Source organism: Lissotriton vulgaris, chromosome 1_1 (assembly GCF_964263255.1).
Source record: "Lissotriton vulgaris chromosome 1_1, aLisVul1.2, whole genome shotgun sequence".
NCBI classification, from domain to species: domain Eukaryota; kingdom Metazoa; phylum Chordata; class Amphibia; order Caudata; family Salamandridae; genus Lissotriton; species Lissotriton vulgaris.
Window position 1 is genome coordinate 820,147,192 of NC_141685.1, and position 16,598 is coordinate 820,163,789.

At 45.3% G+C, this 16,598-nt stretch overlaps 1 protein-coding gene across 1 annotated transcript in view; it reads right to left on the reverse strand.

Annotated features, from left to right (window-relative positions):
• The window catches only part of TRMT1L (tRNA methyltransferase 1L), a 540,757-nt gene that overhangs the window by 332,513 nt on the left and 191,646 nt on the right, over positions 1-16,598 (reverse strand). The window contains exon 10 of the mRNA XM_086957219.1: positions 10,548-10,627. Within this exon, the coding sequence (XP_086813345.1) occupies positions 10,548-10,627 (80 nt within the window). The remainder of the gene's footprint in view (positions 1-10,547; positions 10,628-16,598) is intronic.

Sequence of the window (16,598 nt, forward strand, 5' to 3'; positions counted from 1 at the left end):
ATACTCACTCATCGTGATCATCATGTGGACATCAGGGGAACACAACACAGCGTCCAGTCGGACGTGCAGCTCAAGGAACGCTGAAAAGTAAGAGTAGTCTCGGTCCCTAGAGTGGTGGGCCCTCAAAGTGTCCGTAAGCCCCTAACGCTGCTGCCAATCGTGCCTGATGTCTGCAAGCCTACGGGCAGGGGCGTCCGGCAGCGGTGGGTGGGATCGGTCCGAATCTACATCAGTCACACAATTAAAGTCCCCCCCAAGAGAACAGAACCAGTTAGTTCCCCCGTCAATTTCTGTGAGAGTTGTGCAAAGGAGGAGGACTGGTCGATATTGGGGGCATATATGCTTCCTAGTGTAATGTCCCGCCCATCCAGGCGCCCTGTGACAACTGAGAACCTGCCCTCTGGGTCAATCACCTGTCGCACACATTGAAATGGTACCCCGCCCGTACCCAGATCAATGTCCCCCTGGCATAGGCCGAGTAAGTAGTGTGGAATACCTGCCCCCTCCAGCGGCGCTGTAATGCCATTCCCTCTGCTGTGGTCAGATGGGTCTCTTGAAGCAGTGCGATGTGCACTCCCCGCCGCACTAGGTAGGCGTGTATTTTGTGTCGCGGCACATAGTAGGCATCCACCGGATATTCCAAGACATAATCTTAAGACCTATGGAGGTGCCCATGGATCCAGCGTATGTATTCACTCTTCTAAAACCCCCCTAGCGACATGTCTGACCCTCCCCATCCCACCCAACCATCATACTTCACCCAACTCCCACACCCAAGGACAGGCACACAAAAACAGGTTCCCATCCAAACCAAACTGGTCATATACAGAAACGTAACTAGGAGGTAATGTGTGGCTCGCGCACAATGCCCCCAGAACCCCCCCGGCTCCCCACCTGCTTGGAAGTCGGCATGGCACGTTGGGTCCCCGGCAGTCCTGGAGAGCCATCTTCTGCCGTGTTGCCTCCCATCAGATCAGCCCCAGAGTCCGTCCAGCGCAACAGGCCTTGTAGCATGGGCCCCGCATACCCTCTGCAGCCCCCTCACCCAAAAATCCCATCCGCTGTCTGCGGGGTGATGTCCGGCATCTCCGTGTCCAATAGCCGTTGGGCGCTACCAGATCTTGGGCTTTCCGTTCCACTCTTCTCGATGTCGGTAACACTGCTCGCCGGGCTAACCACCCCCTGGCTGATGGCCACCACTGCCTGCAACGCTCTATCACGTTCCTGACGCTGATCCACCGGAGAAGTGGGCCTCCCCCTCAGCGGAGACCTCGTCTGTCATTCTCAAGGCAAAGCCACCTTGGAGGCGGGCGCAGCCGCGCCATCACGTGCCTCCAGCCAGTCCCATGCTGCTTGTGGTGTATGAAAGAAGTGGGTCTTTTCATCTGTGGTCACCCGCAGACGTGCTGGAAACAGCATGGCATAGGGTAGATGGAGCTGCAGTAGCTTTTTCTTAACAGCCAGGAAGGAGGAGCATGGACGTTGGATCTCCCTGGTGCAATCAGGAAATATCAGCACCCTACTGTTCCATATTTGAAAATTCTGCTGTTCACGAGCCACCCTCAGGATAAAGTCTCGGTTGCGATAATGCAACTGTCTCGCCACCATTGGTCGCGCTGGTGCTCCAGGTTAAGGTGGTCGAGCCTGAACCCTATGTGCTCGCTCCAGCGGTTGTATGATTAAATAACTACTTCCTGAACCACGACTGTCTGAACCACGACCTCCTAAACCACTAAATTTTAAACAACGATCTTTTCTTTACAACAACTTTTTTTTCAACGACTTCCTGTACAACAAAATTCCTTTAATTAGTTATTTGTGGGGGGGAAAACCCCCCACACCCCCAATAATCCCTTATTAGCGTGTTTATATGTTAAAGTGTTTTTACTTCAAATTAAATACAAATGTTAAACCTCTCTTTTTATAAATAATACTCCTATAATTAATTATAAGTATTTAAAAAATCATTTATTCAAACAAATGACCTACCTTTTAATGTTAGAGAATTCCATGCTTGCTTTTCCTTGATGCCATTTCAAATGTGTCAGCCATAGAGTTTTTACTCGCGTCGAGAAGAGAAAGGCTTTACCACAGTGAAATGCTAACCAACAGTGCCATCTACTGGCTTTAAAAGGTAAATTCATTCTGAACATTTAAAATGTTTTAAGGCGTTGTTCCGCATAGTCGTGGTTCTGGACTTCGTGGTATGTGATTTTTCGTTGTTCCAACTTCGTTGTTCAGGCAAGTCGTTTTTTTATCTTCGTTGTTTAGGATGTTTCCCCTCTACAGCGCATAGAATGGAGATAGGCCCTCCGGTGCTACCTCCGTTCTCAGCCAGTTTTCCAAGAACTGGACCGCGTCCGCCCCCTCTTAATGCTCCGAGATCCCCACTATGTGGAGATTGTTGCGCCTGGAGCGCCTCTCACTGTCCTCTGCTCGTACCTCCAGCACTTTTACCCTGCGTGTTACTTCGTTCAGCAAGTGGCGCAGGGCAGCCACTGTATCCGGTATGTTCTTCAGAGTGGTTTCGTGAGTCGCCACCCGCTCTTTAAGCTTCCGATGGTCACCCTTCAGGAGGGTGAGGTCTGATCCAATGGCGTCCATTGTCTTCTCAAGTGCCTCCCGTGAGGCCACAATGGCCTGCATTATTTCCCCCAATGTGGGGTCTCCATTCCTTCCCGGCCTCTGCCGCCTGGCGTCGCCATCCTCATCCTCTGTGTGCTGCTCCACTTCGTCTAAGCGCAACACCTCGAATCCCTTTTTCTTGGAAATTCTGCCCATCGTGAGCACCACGCACCACCGACACCAGTCGCGCCGAGGAGGCACCGAGCTCTTGCCCCGCTCCAGTAAAGGCTGCTGTCCCCTGATGCCTGTTCCGGGATTCACAGTCCCCGACTCCACTACGAGCCCGTGCAGCTTGGTGGTAGGCTTCCCACGTCTTTGCTGGGCCATAAGAGCCCCTCCATCCTGCCCCGAGCCGTAGACCTTCCACGGCAGCAGTAGTTCCCAGTATGGTGGCCCTCATGTCGACGTCAATCCCTTCCTCCACTCTACGCAGTGTCTAGCTGGGCTCAGGAGTCACCTGCTCAGGCCCTATGAACAGCCCCCCGACGGTGTCCCGCTCAGCTCGTAGCGGCGGCCTCCAGCCAATGGGCGCCCGCACCACAGTCTCCCAAACTTATTCCAGACAGGGTAACTTCAACCAGGCCCTCTTCATCTCCCCTTCAGCTTTTCAAGCGCTTTACACCTCCACTGCGTCCTGGGCCCCAGGCACTCCCAGGGAACTTTAGTATCGCTCGCAAGGCCAGTCTTCCCCTTCACTCCAAGAATACCTCAGGCTGTCTCATATTCAGGATCTCAGTCCAGAAAATACTCCCAAATACCGCAGAGGTGACGGTAGGAGTCAAGTGTATGAGGCCTCATTGCGGCTCAAACCACGTCCCGGGCGCCGACATCTTGAAATCAGGCATCTATTGCCGACCAGCCGGAGGATAGCTGCTCGCTCCCACTGCCCCTCGGAGCCTTCTCACCGCGGATGCCCAGGTAAGTTACATCCTTCTCTCACGCTGGGCCGCCTACAGGCAGAGACGCTCCCAGGACATCCACAATCCACCGCTGTCGCACCCTCAGTCAGGCGACTGTCCTGGCAAAGGGGGCTGCCATTTTAGGTCTTGATTCAGCGGGCTTCTGCGCTGGGGAAAAAGCCCTCGTACCTTCCGTCGGCCGCTTACAGTAGTACCACAAACAGCTCCAAAACGGGCGCCAGATGTTCTGACATGGATTTCAGCGCCGGGGGCCCGAATTAGCGCTCAGGATTAGTTGCTACGGAGTTCGGTCGCGGAGGAGCTCAGAGGTCCGCTTCCGATCACATCAGCACTTAAGCCATGCCCCCCCATTGAACCTTGCAACCTATGATATGTAAATTTAACTAGCAGTGTTTGATTGCTTATGTAGAAGAGTTTGTCAAATGACCATTGAGGTATAGGTCACCCATTGTATCTATACCAACTTGTTTAAGAAATCCCATACCCACCTCTTCCTGGGTGACTGATATGTCCGGGTGATAGTGTAGTGGCATTGCAGCAGCGAACAATGGTAATTTGTGTGCTTTTCGATCCCATAGTTTGCCAGCCGTTATTTGTTGTATCTATGGCATTTATGTCTCGATTGTGTAGCGGTGGTCTTTGGTGCGTTATGATAGCTGTCAGCGGTATCGGAAGCGCATCTCCCTCTTCAATTGCGACATGTGCAAGGTAAGGGACTTTGTGATTCCAAAAATGTGCGTATTGCGCTTGCGCGCATTGACAATAAAGCGAAAAATCTGGAACTTTGAATTCACCTTGTGAGTAGGGTAGCATGAGAGCGCGCACTGTGATCCGAGCCTCTTTACCTGCCCATATCAAGTTGAAAACCATGGTGGAAATCCTACGATACACCTTCACTGGGGGCTGGAATGTTATTAAAAAGATACAGAAACTTTGGTAGGATGACCATTTTCACAATGGCCAAGCGATCAGCCAGCGATAACGGTAATCAAATCCACCTCTTAATTTTGTCTTCCATTGCACTGACCGCCCTCCCATAATTTGTGCAAATAACTATATCTTGGTCCCTATGATACCAAACTCCTAGCTATTTCACTAGTTCCGATTGCCATTCCAACGGAAAATCTATGGAATGTGGGATTGTGGTATCTGTCAATGGTATGATTAGAGATTTGGACCAGTTTATTTTAAGTCCTGACAGCTGCCCAAATTGTATATATTCCCGTAGTAATGGATTTATATGTTGTGTGGGATCTCGGACATATAACATCATGTCGTCTGCCTTTAACGAGATATGCAATGGTCTCTGTGGGAATTGAAGCATTGACTAGAGGTGCTTCTGTCTTATCTTGCAAGCCTACGGCTCAAGCGCAATTGCGAATATCAAAGGAGAGAGAGGACGGCCTTGCCTTGTCCCTCCAGCAATATATATAGTGTCAGATATATATTTATTAACTTTAATACGTGTCGTAGGATCAGTGTATATCACTTGCACCCATTGCAAAAAGATAAAGGGAAATCCCATTTGTCATAAAACCGTGTGTAGGTATGGCCATTCTATGGAATCAAATGCTTTAGCCGCATCTAATAAAAATCGCAGCAGCTTTGGTATTGGGGATTAGATAATGTGATAGCGCAAATAGTGTTCTAGTGTTATGGGCTGTCGATTGTGATGGAATGAACCCTGATTGGTCCGGTAGTATCAGGTTGGTCATCAGCGGTTGCAGGCGTGTAGCAAGCAGTTTGGCTATAATCTTCGTATCTACGTTGATTAGGGGACAGAGGCCTATTGGAATCACAGTATTCTGGGTTTTTGTTTGGCTTCAATAGGGCAATTAACATGGCTTCCCTCAGTGTTGGTGGCAGCAATTGTTTATCATGGGCATCCCCGTACATCTTCACTAGATGAGGTGCGATCTGATCTGCAAATGCCTTATAGAATTTGCACGTGAATCCGTCAGCCCAGTGCTTTCCTATTTGGCAGTGATTTAATAACTGCAGTTACTGCCTAAACAGTGACAGGTAGCGATAGATATTCTCTCTGCCCATTTGGACAACAGCCAATAAGTGTAGCTCAGTACGTGCACTATATAAGTTCATCCACACAGAACCAACACTGTAGTTATCATAGTCAGAAACAATGCTGTGAGTGTAATTCAAAGGGTTTCCCATCCTGTGAAGATTACACCGACGTGCAAAACCTTAATGACAGTAGCTAAACATAAATCCCAATATCAGGCACAGGTTCGGTCTAGCGCACTCCTGGGAGCATAGAGTGTTATCAGTGTCAATTCGGGGTAAAACGCTGAGTGGCTCCAAGATTTTGGGCCTGTATTTCTGCTTGTGAGTGTCAAGAGTTCACTTTTTAACAACATTTCGCCCATATGCCTTACCAGTCTTTGAATTCAGGAACATGGAGCTTCCTACTCCGCTGGAGAATGTTCATTCCGAGTCCTGTTCCTGTCCATCGCGTTGCTATTCTCTGCGTTTGTGGTGGATTCTCTTTAGAAAGTCATGCGCTGCTTTAGGCGTTTGGAGGATTGTGGAGCGGCCGTCATGTGTCACCTTCAGCCGAGCGGGGTAGAGCATAGCATATTCTATTCCCAGCTAACGTAACTTCTTTTTCGCCGGGTTGTATTCTTTGCGTGCAAGTTGGACCGTCACAGTGAAGTCTGGGTAAAACTCCAGCGCGTTACCCTGATAGTTTATATCACGTTTTTCTCGAGCCAACCTCAAAATGGCGTCACGTCTCTGTAATTAAGAATATGAGCGACAATGGGTCGCGGAGTTGCACCAGGTTTCGGCCTTGGAGCTAGGGACCTATGCACACGCTCTTCTAGTAGAACCGACGAAAAGTGCTCCACTCCAAATATGTTGCAGATCATTTCCTCCATGTATGTTTCCATTCTACCTGTGTTAGTGGTTTCTGGAACGCCCGCTATGCAGATGTTAATGCGGCCAGATCTCGCTTCTAAATCCTCCGCTTTATTTCTAATAACATCCAAGAGATTCTCCATTTCCGAACATTTTTGGGTCCTGGCATGGGATTAATTTTCCACTGCGGTGATTCTATTTTCAGCCTCGACGAGACGCTCACCATGCTTGTCCAGTTTAGCCGCCATGTTGTCGACCCGTTGTGTGATGGTGTCCAGATTCCCATTTATATCCTGTAGACTTCACTGTAAGGCTTGCAGTACATGCTCCATGCCACTGGCCACTGCCGTTTCGTTGTAAAGTTCAGTGTCTGAGTGCACCGTCGCACCTTTGGTGTGCCTTTTAGCTTCAATTTGCAGTTTGGACTGCTGCTTGTACGGCTTCCCCATTGTGCCGCTCACCGACACCACCAGCCCAGAGGGAAAGCAATAGTGAGCACCTCGAAGTGAATGGGGCTCGGCATAGTACCTTGCAGGGCTAGTGATTGTTGTGTAGAACAATAGCCTCTTTGCGCCAGGTAGTACTCAGCAGGGTCCGCAGTTATCCGTCAGCAGGTGTTGTGCCTTAGCTGCAGTGAGGCACAGGTTCGAGGGCAGTCTCTTCCACTAGGTCAGTTGTCCGCAGGAGGCCCTGGCACAAATGTATGCTGGGAGGGGGGTGGGGGTAGGGGGGGGGGGGCTGTGTTAGACCCCCATTATCCAGGATAACAGTGGGAGGAACCACACACCACCAGGATAGGAATAGTAGGGCAAGAGCAGCCCCAACAGTTGAATCCATGTTGTACCACTGCACACCTCCACAATAGATAACAGCTCCCACAATGCGCTCAGTTCGCCAGTTGCTTGTTTGCAGTGTGCCGCAGGGTTGACAGAGAAAGCGTGTCTCACTCACGCCCCACTTTCATAAGTACTGCGCTGTATTACCATGTGTCGCCGAGGTCTTGCTTTCGCGCAGCAGGTGGGGGACTCACCACGCGTACCGATGTGCGAGACTGGTGCACGGGTCCATCTGTGACAGTAGGCCACTTACGGACGTCAGTGAGAGCCGCCATTTTATGACAGTACCTTTCAGTCCGCATTCCAAATATGTGCGCTGCTCACCGCGATCTCCCTGATATTTCTTGGCAGCCTAATAGGAGCAGTGCCTCACGCCTTATGCCTCCAGCAATATTATTGTTATTCCTCGCAGCACCCCACCGCGCAGTCACGTACCTCGTCTGCTCTTATATAGCCTCGCATCAGGGTGCCGCCATCTTGTTCGGGTCGCGGCTTGTCTGCTGTTCCACTCTTGCCACCAAGTGTTTGGCTATAGCAGCGTTACAGCAGCCTCACGTTTCGCTCATTGCAGAACCCAAGCATTCCGATGTCCATTTCAGCCAACGCTGGTCAATTTAGAGTATGCAAAGTGACCTTTTTTTAGCGCATTACGGATCTGGCCGGCGGAGCAGTCTCAGAAGGCAGCCATTCGGCAGTGCACCCTCTAGTGCCCCCAAATCAATCCGAAAGTTTCTTCCTCTGTTGCCTCGGCCAGCTAAGTAAATGGTGACTCGTGCTCTTATCCTGTCACGCATTGACTATGCCAATGCTTTGTACACTGGCCTGTCCGGCTACCATTTAAAAAGACTGCAAACAATACAAAACGCAGCAGCTAGGGTTCTGCTCGGTATCCCAGGAAGGTCAAGCATGAAGCAACACATACAGGACCTCCATTGACTTCCTGTGGCCGGCCGTGTCCAGTTTAATGCTCTTACCTTGGCGCATGGATCTCTACACGGATTGGGGCCACTCTACCTTAGGCGACACTTTGCCTTCTATGTTCCTCAAAGACATCTGCGTTCTGCTGCGCAGTGTCTGGCGGTCATCCCCCGCTTCCGCCTTACTCGTATGGTGAGGCAGCTCCCTATCTTTTAAGGCGGCTGAAGCCTAGAATTCCCTTCCGCTGGCACTACGCAACATTCAAGACACCAGACTATTCAAAAAGCATCTCAACACCCTGCTTTTGATTAAGCCTTGGTATGCTTAGCCTCCTCTGCTTCCAACAATAGCACTCCGCGCTGGGACCCTCTTGAATATCCATGCGCGCTACAAATGCAGTATAACATAACATTGCAAATTTCTAGATTGGGTTAAAAAAATGACCCTACACAGATGTAATTTGGTCTAGGGGGTTAGTGTTTGAATTTGGGACAAACTCTAAATAAGTACCTTAGAATCAGCCAAAGGCCCAAGAGGGATCTAGGTACCCAAAGTTGCCAACCTACAAGCCACATACAGGTGCGCTAAAGTATTTGGTTAACCCCGGTGGAAGAATTTAACTTCATACTTTGAAGAAACTATGGAGTTAGAAAATGTCAAGTGGGACCAATCAATGAACTAGTACTGTAGGAGTTTGGATATGTGTTGCAGGAGCAGTCTGTGAATGCTGGACATCTGACTGTAAATAAATAAAAGTACGAGCAATTGGCAAAGTAACAATGACAAACCAGACTGAAAATTGCACCTACGAAGGTCAAACGTGTTCCCTTCAGACTTATACAAAATTAAATTAGGTTGATTTCACCTCCAGGTGATCTGGATTGTGAAAGAGGTAAAATGTAGTTCATTTTTAGTAGAATCGTAAAACGGTTTGGAAAGAGGGTGTTTTAAAACTTGTACGCTTTAAGACCTATGTTTTTGAGCAATGTAACTTTGGATAATCTGGACGTTGCTAGTTTCTCTGGGAGGAAAGGGACAGATTTGTATTGTTAACTCTGTAAGAAAGGCCAGCTAGTTTTTGCTAATTATTTTCCTCATTGTATTTGTTGCAACAAGACTTTCAAAGGAACCAACTGATGTATTGTTAATTTGAAGGACACTCTTCTCACCTATCTTGTACGTAATAACCGTACTTTCAACAAAGTCACCCTTCTCTCCAAGTGAATTTAAAGTAGACCGAACTTAAATTGGCATGTATTGGTACTACTTTATCCAGTTCCTTCACTTGGCCAACTCTATTTTATTTTGCGTGGAGTAATTGGTTTTAAACATTTGTATTTCCAAGCTTAACTTTCCAACAGGCCACAAGAGCGTTTCTGGGGGCCACAAACGATACAGTAGAGTAGCTGAAACTGATTCATGCAGTATTTAAGGTTGACTCTGTCTCCTAAAAATCTTATAATACTTAAAGTCTTGTCAAGCCTCAAAGTGATGTCATGCAGGTGTTCCAGCTGATTAATTCCATGACACTCACCTATTAACTATAGAACGATGAAACATTGTGTAGACTGGTGGAATATGAAACCTAAGCCTTAATGTTATATAAAGGAAACCTGCAGTTAATGCCTTATTTAACTGAACTATCTCACCATCTTGAGAATGAAATAAGGTTAGCATTGGAGTGTTATGAAAAATAAGATGAATGAAGGATTTAAAAAGCAGTTTAGTGAAATAATATACAACTCTTGAAGGTTAACATCTCTGTCAATTCACAGACTGGAACACATTCAAACTTTACCTGCAATTATATACACATGTTATTTTAAAAGGAAGTGTATGAACTAAGTGCTCAAATAATTATGTGATTCTACAAGATACAACAAACCAAAATTCAAATTACTACATCAACCAATTAAAGGGGTTACATCTGAGTTATGGAGGACACCCTAGAGCATCTTCTAAGATATATACAGTCATTAACAAAATACCTGGCAGGAAATGTATACAGATGTCTAGTTTGTCAAATACCTGCACTATAGGAAGCTGAAGGTTAGGTGGAACAAATCAATGTAAACAATAAGAGTGTAGGAAGCCAAACTCATTCCAAAAAGAGGAGCAGAGCCATGGATGGAATGGGTGCAGGCGATATGAACTAAGTCAAAATTACAAATCAGTGAGAATAGTATACAAGGAGATGCAAAAAGTAGGCTAAGGATGGCTTTTAAGGAGAACATACACAGTGATATTGGGGCAGCCAAAGGAAGGGGCATTATAGGGCATTTGGGCAGCTGTTAATGTAAACAGAGCCCTTAAGGGCAAGACTTGAAGATGGCATTGTTTCATCACAACTGAATCAACAACAGTTTTTACTTACCAGTTGACCCAAAGGCATCCAGGCATTCTAAGGGCTGTCGTTCTTGTGCCAGGACAGCTAAAGCACAGAATATTAACTGCCTGGAAAACAAACAAAAATAATAAATAAAAGCATGGCGCAAGCATGGTCACTATTACAGGTAAATCTGGTACTTTAAAAAACATGTCATTCCCTGTACAGCTGCAAAGTCGAAAAAGCGCTAAAGAATAGCATGTCAGTTGACTCAGGGGTGTCAAATTTGATAAAATATCTACTTGTTCATTGGGCAGGTTGCCTCATAAAGTATCTGTCCTGTAACAAAATCCACTTGCCCCTCTGGTGCCATGTAGTGTAGCAACAAATTATGGCAGCAATCTTATTATACAAGAGCTCTGATATAGCCTCTCTGATTATTCCAGGACTCATACCATAGTAGTGTTTGAATATCTGCAATACTCTTATGTTGCCATGTTTCCGCAGATCTACATACTGGGGATGAAGGTAGTAGTAAGCAATAGTTCCAGGGTTAGAATTCCCCTTTGAGCCTGTGCAAACCTACTAACTTGCATGCTTAAGGGTTTTCAACAACTCTTCTCTAATATTTTCCCATACTGAGAAATGTTGGAAACTTACTTCAGACAATGGCAGACGTAAACCTTCTTCCAGAGTTGGGAAAAAAGTGGTTGGAGGGAAAGTGAACTTGCAAACACTCAGATTGTCGCATGAGCAAATCTAGACATGCACATTTGCTCATGCTAATATGCAGTTTACAAATATTTTCTAGGAGTACTATTTCTTGTCCTACTTCTGTAAATTCTTGGGAATTCAAGAAATCCATATAGCTGCACTTAATGCAAGGATGTATACCTTATTGTGCACTTTTGAGACTTTCTTTAATAATTGTGCCCCTAATTTGGTCTTGTGACCTTTTGCGTTTATTACAATTCTGTCTCTCTCGATCTGTATCGCTGGCTTCACTGTGAGTGACAGCATTCTGCTCTTTCACAAGGAGCATATCCGCACACAAAGTAGTTTTGTTCAGTGCCAGTGTCAACTGTGGCAGTGTGCGCTTTTTGAGACCAAAATTTTTAATTTTTTTGCTTTTGCCAATGTTTGTTATAATAGCGGGCAACCGGCAGCTCCCACTCCAGTAAGGTTTTACAAAAACCATGCCAAAACAAGTCACACAATGACTAAGTCAAAAAGCGGACCACCAATTTCAGACCCACTGGCTTTGCCAGTGCTTGTTTAATTTTGTTTCCCATAATCTCACTGGTTACACTGTTTTTCAATTATGAATATTTTTGGGAAATTCTAGCATGCATTAACACATGTTACTGAATAATGCTGTTAGCAAAATGTTTTTTTCGTGCTTTCATTTTTTTAATGAACAGTTATTTCGAAAGCAAACAATCATCAATCTTGCTGTCAAGCTTCTGCAAATATTTGCATCAAGTCAGAGCATTCTGGGAGCATTATGCATAGCCTCATATTGCTAAACTTTGAAAACGTGTGTACACATTTTTATACTGGATCCACTGTCATTAGTGCAGTCGGAGCTTACAACATTTACTTAGAGCGCCCACCTAATGATAAAGGCGTTCATTTAAAGAACCATAAATACAAGTTTAAACAGCATTAACATATGGGCAAAAAATATTACCATAACTGCAGACAATGCCCTTCCCTGATCCATAATGTGGTACAGAACACTGGCAGCCAAAGAGTGTGCTGAAGGGGGTTAGGCCTACTTGTCCGAAGGACAAAATACACATGAAAACGTGTTGCCCTTGACCCCAAACAATATGTCCTGGGCGTCGGGCTACTGGAATTCGACATCCATGTGACTACTATGAGCCACTGAATGGGTTCAATGTTTTAGGCCTCTGTTCCACAGTACTTCAGACAGCTCCTTAGGTTTCTCTTACAAAGGATCAGAAGTTGAGAAAAACACCCTCTCACAGGAATAGATAAAGCATCTGCAGATCAAGATTATATTTTGGAAAGAAAATGCTCAACAATTTGGGTTTAGGATTTGCAAAAGAAATGTAAAAAAATGCGTAATACTGTTATACTGCTGCTCAGCCAGACTGTGTGAGAGATTGTTGGTGAATGGAATGTTCGCGTCTGTCAGTTGGTGATGAGCTGAGCAGCAGTGGGGCTGCTCCTGGTGGGGCTGTCGGTATAACATCCTACTTGAACAAAGATTCATGAAGATGCCTACATGGAATGGACTGACGCAGTTTTTCAAAGAATGTTTTTATTGTAGAGAGGACCTCAAACAGGGCACTTTACATGGAAGAATACAGACAGAAAATGGTGAGTGAATGTGACAGAATGCACTAGAAAAAGTGAGTGCTGCGCTGGAGGAGGGAAGCGGTCTAGTTGAGAATTGATAACAGAAAACAAAATGTGAGGGAACAGATGGAAATGTGAAATTAGGACAGTACAGTCCGCTTTCACATGATTCCATGCATATTTATACAAAGACACATTGGTATGTTACACAGTTTAAGATTCTACCCCTAAGAATTTATTCTCAGTGCCCGTAAATTGACTAGTGCATTAAACAGTAGTCTGTGAAGCACATATCTGGAAAAGGGAATCATCTATTCAATATGGATTTGGAGAGACTGGGGAATTTAGATGTAGCCGACAGGAGTCTCATCTAGGATACAGATTTCTCTAGTTTAAAAATGTAGACATTTTTGCTAAATAACTTCTCCAGCTTCAAGTATCATCGTATTTCATTTTCTAGGTCTACTGATATAAACCATATATGCATTTGTTGCCAAATACTTTACAATCACCTTTTTTTTTTTTTTTAAGGCCGTACTTTTAGAGCGCACGGCTACCCCAAGGGGTGTCCCGGCGCTTTGGCAAAGAGAACCTGAAACCTAAGAACACAGATGCAGCAGCACTACAGTCACAGTGACTGGAGCCCGGATGAAAGATTCTTGGCCAGGACTGCCCACCACAACAAAAAGCCTGGGCACAGTCTTGCCTTTGAAGCTATTTGTCTTCTTAACCCCTTGCCCGCGGCCAGAATTCCGCTCCTATGCGGCACATTTCGATCGCGGGCGTGGTCATGACGGCTGGGAGCCGTCATCAGCACACCAGCACTGTATGCCATGACGGCTCCCAGCAGACATCAGCATCGAAGGGGTTAAACTTTCCACATATAAACCTTAATTTCGGTTTTACTTTGTTGCAACAATTCTAAGCAAATTACCACATATTGTCTTCCTGTACTTCTCAAGGGGCTCTTATTGCTTTCGATACAGAGAAATAAGAGGACCATACTTTTGAACAGATTTATTGACTTTGCTAAAAGCGGCAATAAATAAATGTGTTCTTTGGAGTCTCATACCTAAGCCTGCCTAACCAACATATTACTAGTTCATCCAGGAGGTATTTAATCATCCTTACGACCTACCCCACCGGGTACACTCCATTAGGTTCTCTGAAAACTATAACCAATGTGTACTTTCCTCCTGGTGTGTTCTTGTTCCCATAGTAATTGAAATTCTTCAATCTCAGATTTTCATGGGTATCTGGAAGACTGGAACATAAAAATACACATCTTGTAAGCCCATAGCACCTTTTAAGGCCTCTTTTTGTAGTTAAATCTTTTGATGTAGCTTCTATATTCGGATGGCCTCTGTATTTACCCAATTTGTTGTCAGGGCCTGAATGGGTCTGAATACTTGCTTATGGACATTTTTTCTTGCCACGAAGCACCTTGAGTTAATGCCCTTTCTTGTGCATTTGCTTCACCTTCTTTGGATTGCTTTTGGTGTAAAAGGAGTATTTTCAGCATCAATTCTCGGAGGTGATCTAATTTGCACATTGTGGGGGTCTAATTTGGGGGCAATGATTTCAGGCCCTGAGAGGAGCCATGCTTAACTGTAGATCACACCCATTTTTGTTTCTTACGTTTTGCCACTCTACGAGATAGGTAACAATGGCTCCCCAACTAAGTAGGCAATGCTGAAGTGAAATAGGAAAGTGATTGTTTAGATGTATACATTGGAGGGGGGGGCATGTTGTCTGCAGCTGAGAAGTGTTGACCTCATCTTTCCTCTGAAGCGCTGATGTTGACGGCAATGCAACCTATGGTGGTGCAGTTTTTGCAAACGGGGCTGGTAGCAATGCTGGTGAACAAGCTGAAGTAATCAAAGAATCTGCATTGAAAGGGAGTGATATCTGGTCTTACCATTGCTTTTGGTCCATGCACCTCATTGTCAAATTTAAAAAGACATTTTTATTGCTGGATACCCGGCTTCAACTTTGTGAGAGATAGCCATGGCAGACATGACATGGATAGGCCATGGCATTATCAGGAGGCTGACAGGTCTGCTAAATCTGGCGATAAGCTGGTATCTTGGTTCAAGGCAATTGTTTCTCCAAGAATTATTGTCAAACCCTCTTGGAGAGATCCTCTGAGATCAACTGAATACATCACATATTTAATGGATGCATCTGTGTATCAATACACTCAAACAGTTTTGATCATAGTTGCAGATGCAAAGAAGATGTTTCTCCACCTTCATATATTTAACAGGTTTCTTTGTTGGTGGGAAATTATCATTCCCCTATTTCCCCCCCCCCCCCACATCTTTTCCTTACCACTAAAACAATCACAGAATCTGGTGGGAAATCCACTCATAAGAATCCAGGATCATTCACTGGCAGGCAATAATACTTGACCAGGCAAACTCTTGCTATCTTGATGCAAACATTTTCTTCATTTTGAAGACCCAAATCTATTGGCATGAATAGCCTGGTATGTGCTCTAGGATGCAGTGCTTCATAAAAATGGAAGCTCTCAGCTGTGGCCTTCAAAGGAATTCTTGAATTTAGATGCTCCTATTGTCAGTGTGGTTGGAAAATAAAAGGTATGGTGCAATGTGCCCTTCACCGGTGTTTCTGAATCTTTAAGGATATTATTCTTACCCATTAGGCTTATGAGGAACTTTAGGCACATTCACTATGGGTGCCTTGAGTAAACTCTTATGGTAACGGAAAAAGGAGCTTTTAATAGAACTTTTTGTGGGAAGGGGTGTTTTCATAAGCTTTGCCGGGTTGGGATGTCTCATCTTCATTTTAGACTTTTTTTGGCTGTATCGGACCTAAAGCTCTACATTGGCCATAAATTAACCAAGTATTAAGCTTCTTCGAGCTTGGCAGGTTAGAAGCTCTGCTTGAAGATGAGGGGCTCAATAGTGGGCATTTTAACATTATACGCCTGGAAGTTTATCTTCTTGCCTGTGTGCACGATCTCCCTCTAGATATCTATCTCTTTCATGTTGTTTGTTTTTATATTGATTATGATAGCAAACGTGCTGGTGGTTTATTTAACATGGAATACCTGGACAGTGTTTGTGTAAGCAGTATTCATTATTTATCTTCTAGGATCTTTTTTAGCAGGGTCAAAGGCGGTCTGAGACAGTTGTGAGGTGGAAGCAAGAGCTCTTCAAGACTTCTCTTCATGCAATTTCGTCATCTGTGGCACATCACAAAAAGATTCAAAAGAGGACCCTGGGAAGTTCCTACAAAGACCCTTTAAAGTAGTTTTCAACAGTCGTTGGTAAATTGGACACTCCTTGAGTCTATGACAGTTTAGCAGCCGGAGGATGAAGATGACATGACACATTTACAGATTAAATTTGGGGGTGACAGGCCTGTCAAGAAGACCTTGTGGATGAGGGGAAAGATAAACGCGGGGAACTGCAATCTCTCAAAAGAAACATGAAATCTGAAAACAGCAAATATTTTGAATGAAATGGAAAAAAAATATCTGATCAAAGAAACTGTCAATAACTAGTAAATGCAGAGAGCAACATACTCGGCAATCCTTACTTCAAACAGCAGAAAGACGAACTTGGACCCAACTGCCAAAGCTGCGACCTCTGGGATAGCAGAGTCAAAAGGGGTTCTTCAAAAGCATCATACAGATTTTTCAGTTTAAAAGATGTGCAACCTACCTGCACATTTTTATCTTTTCCAGTCACAAAAGTGCAAATTCAGTGTTTAATCTCTTGACTGCCCTACTTACTTGTACATTTATGC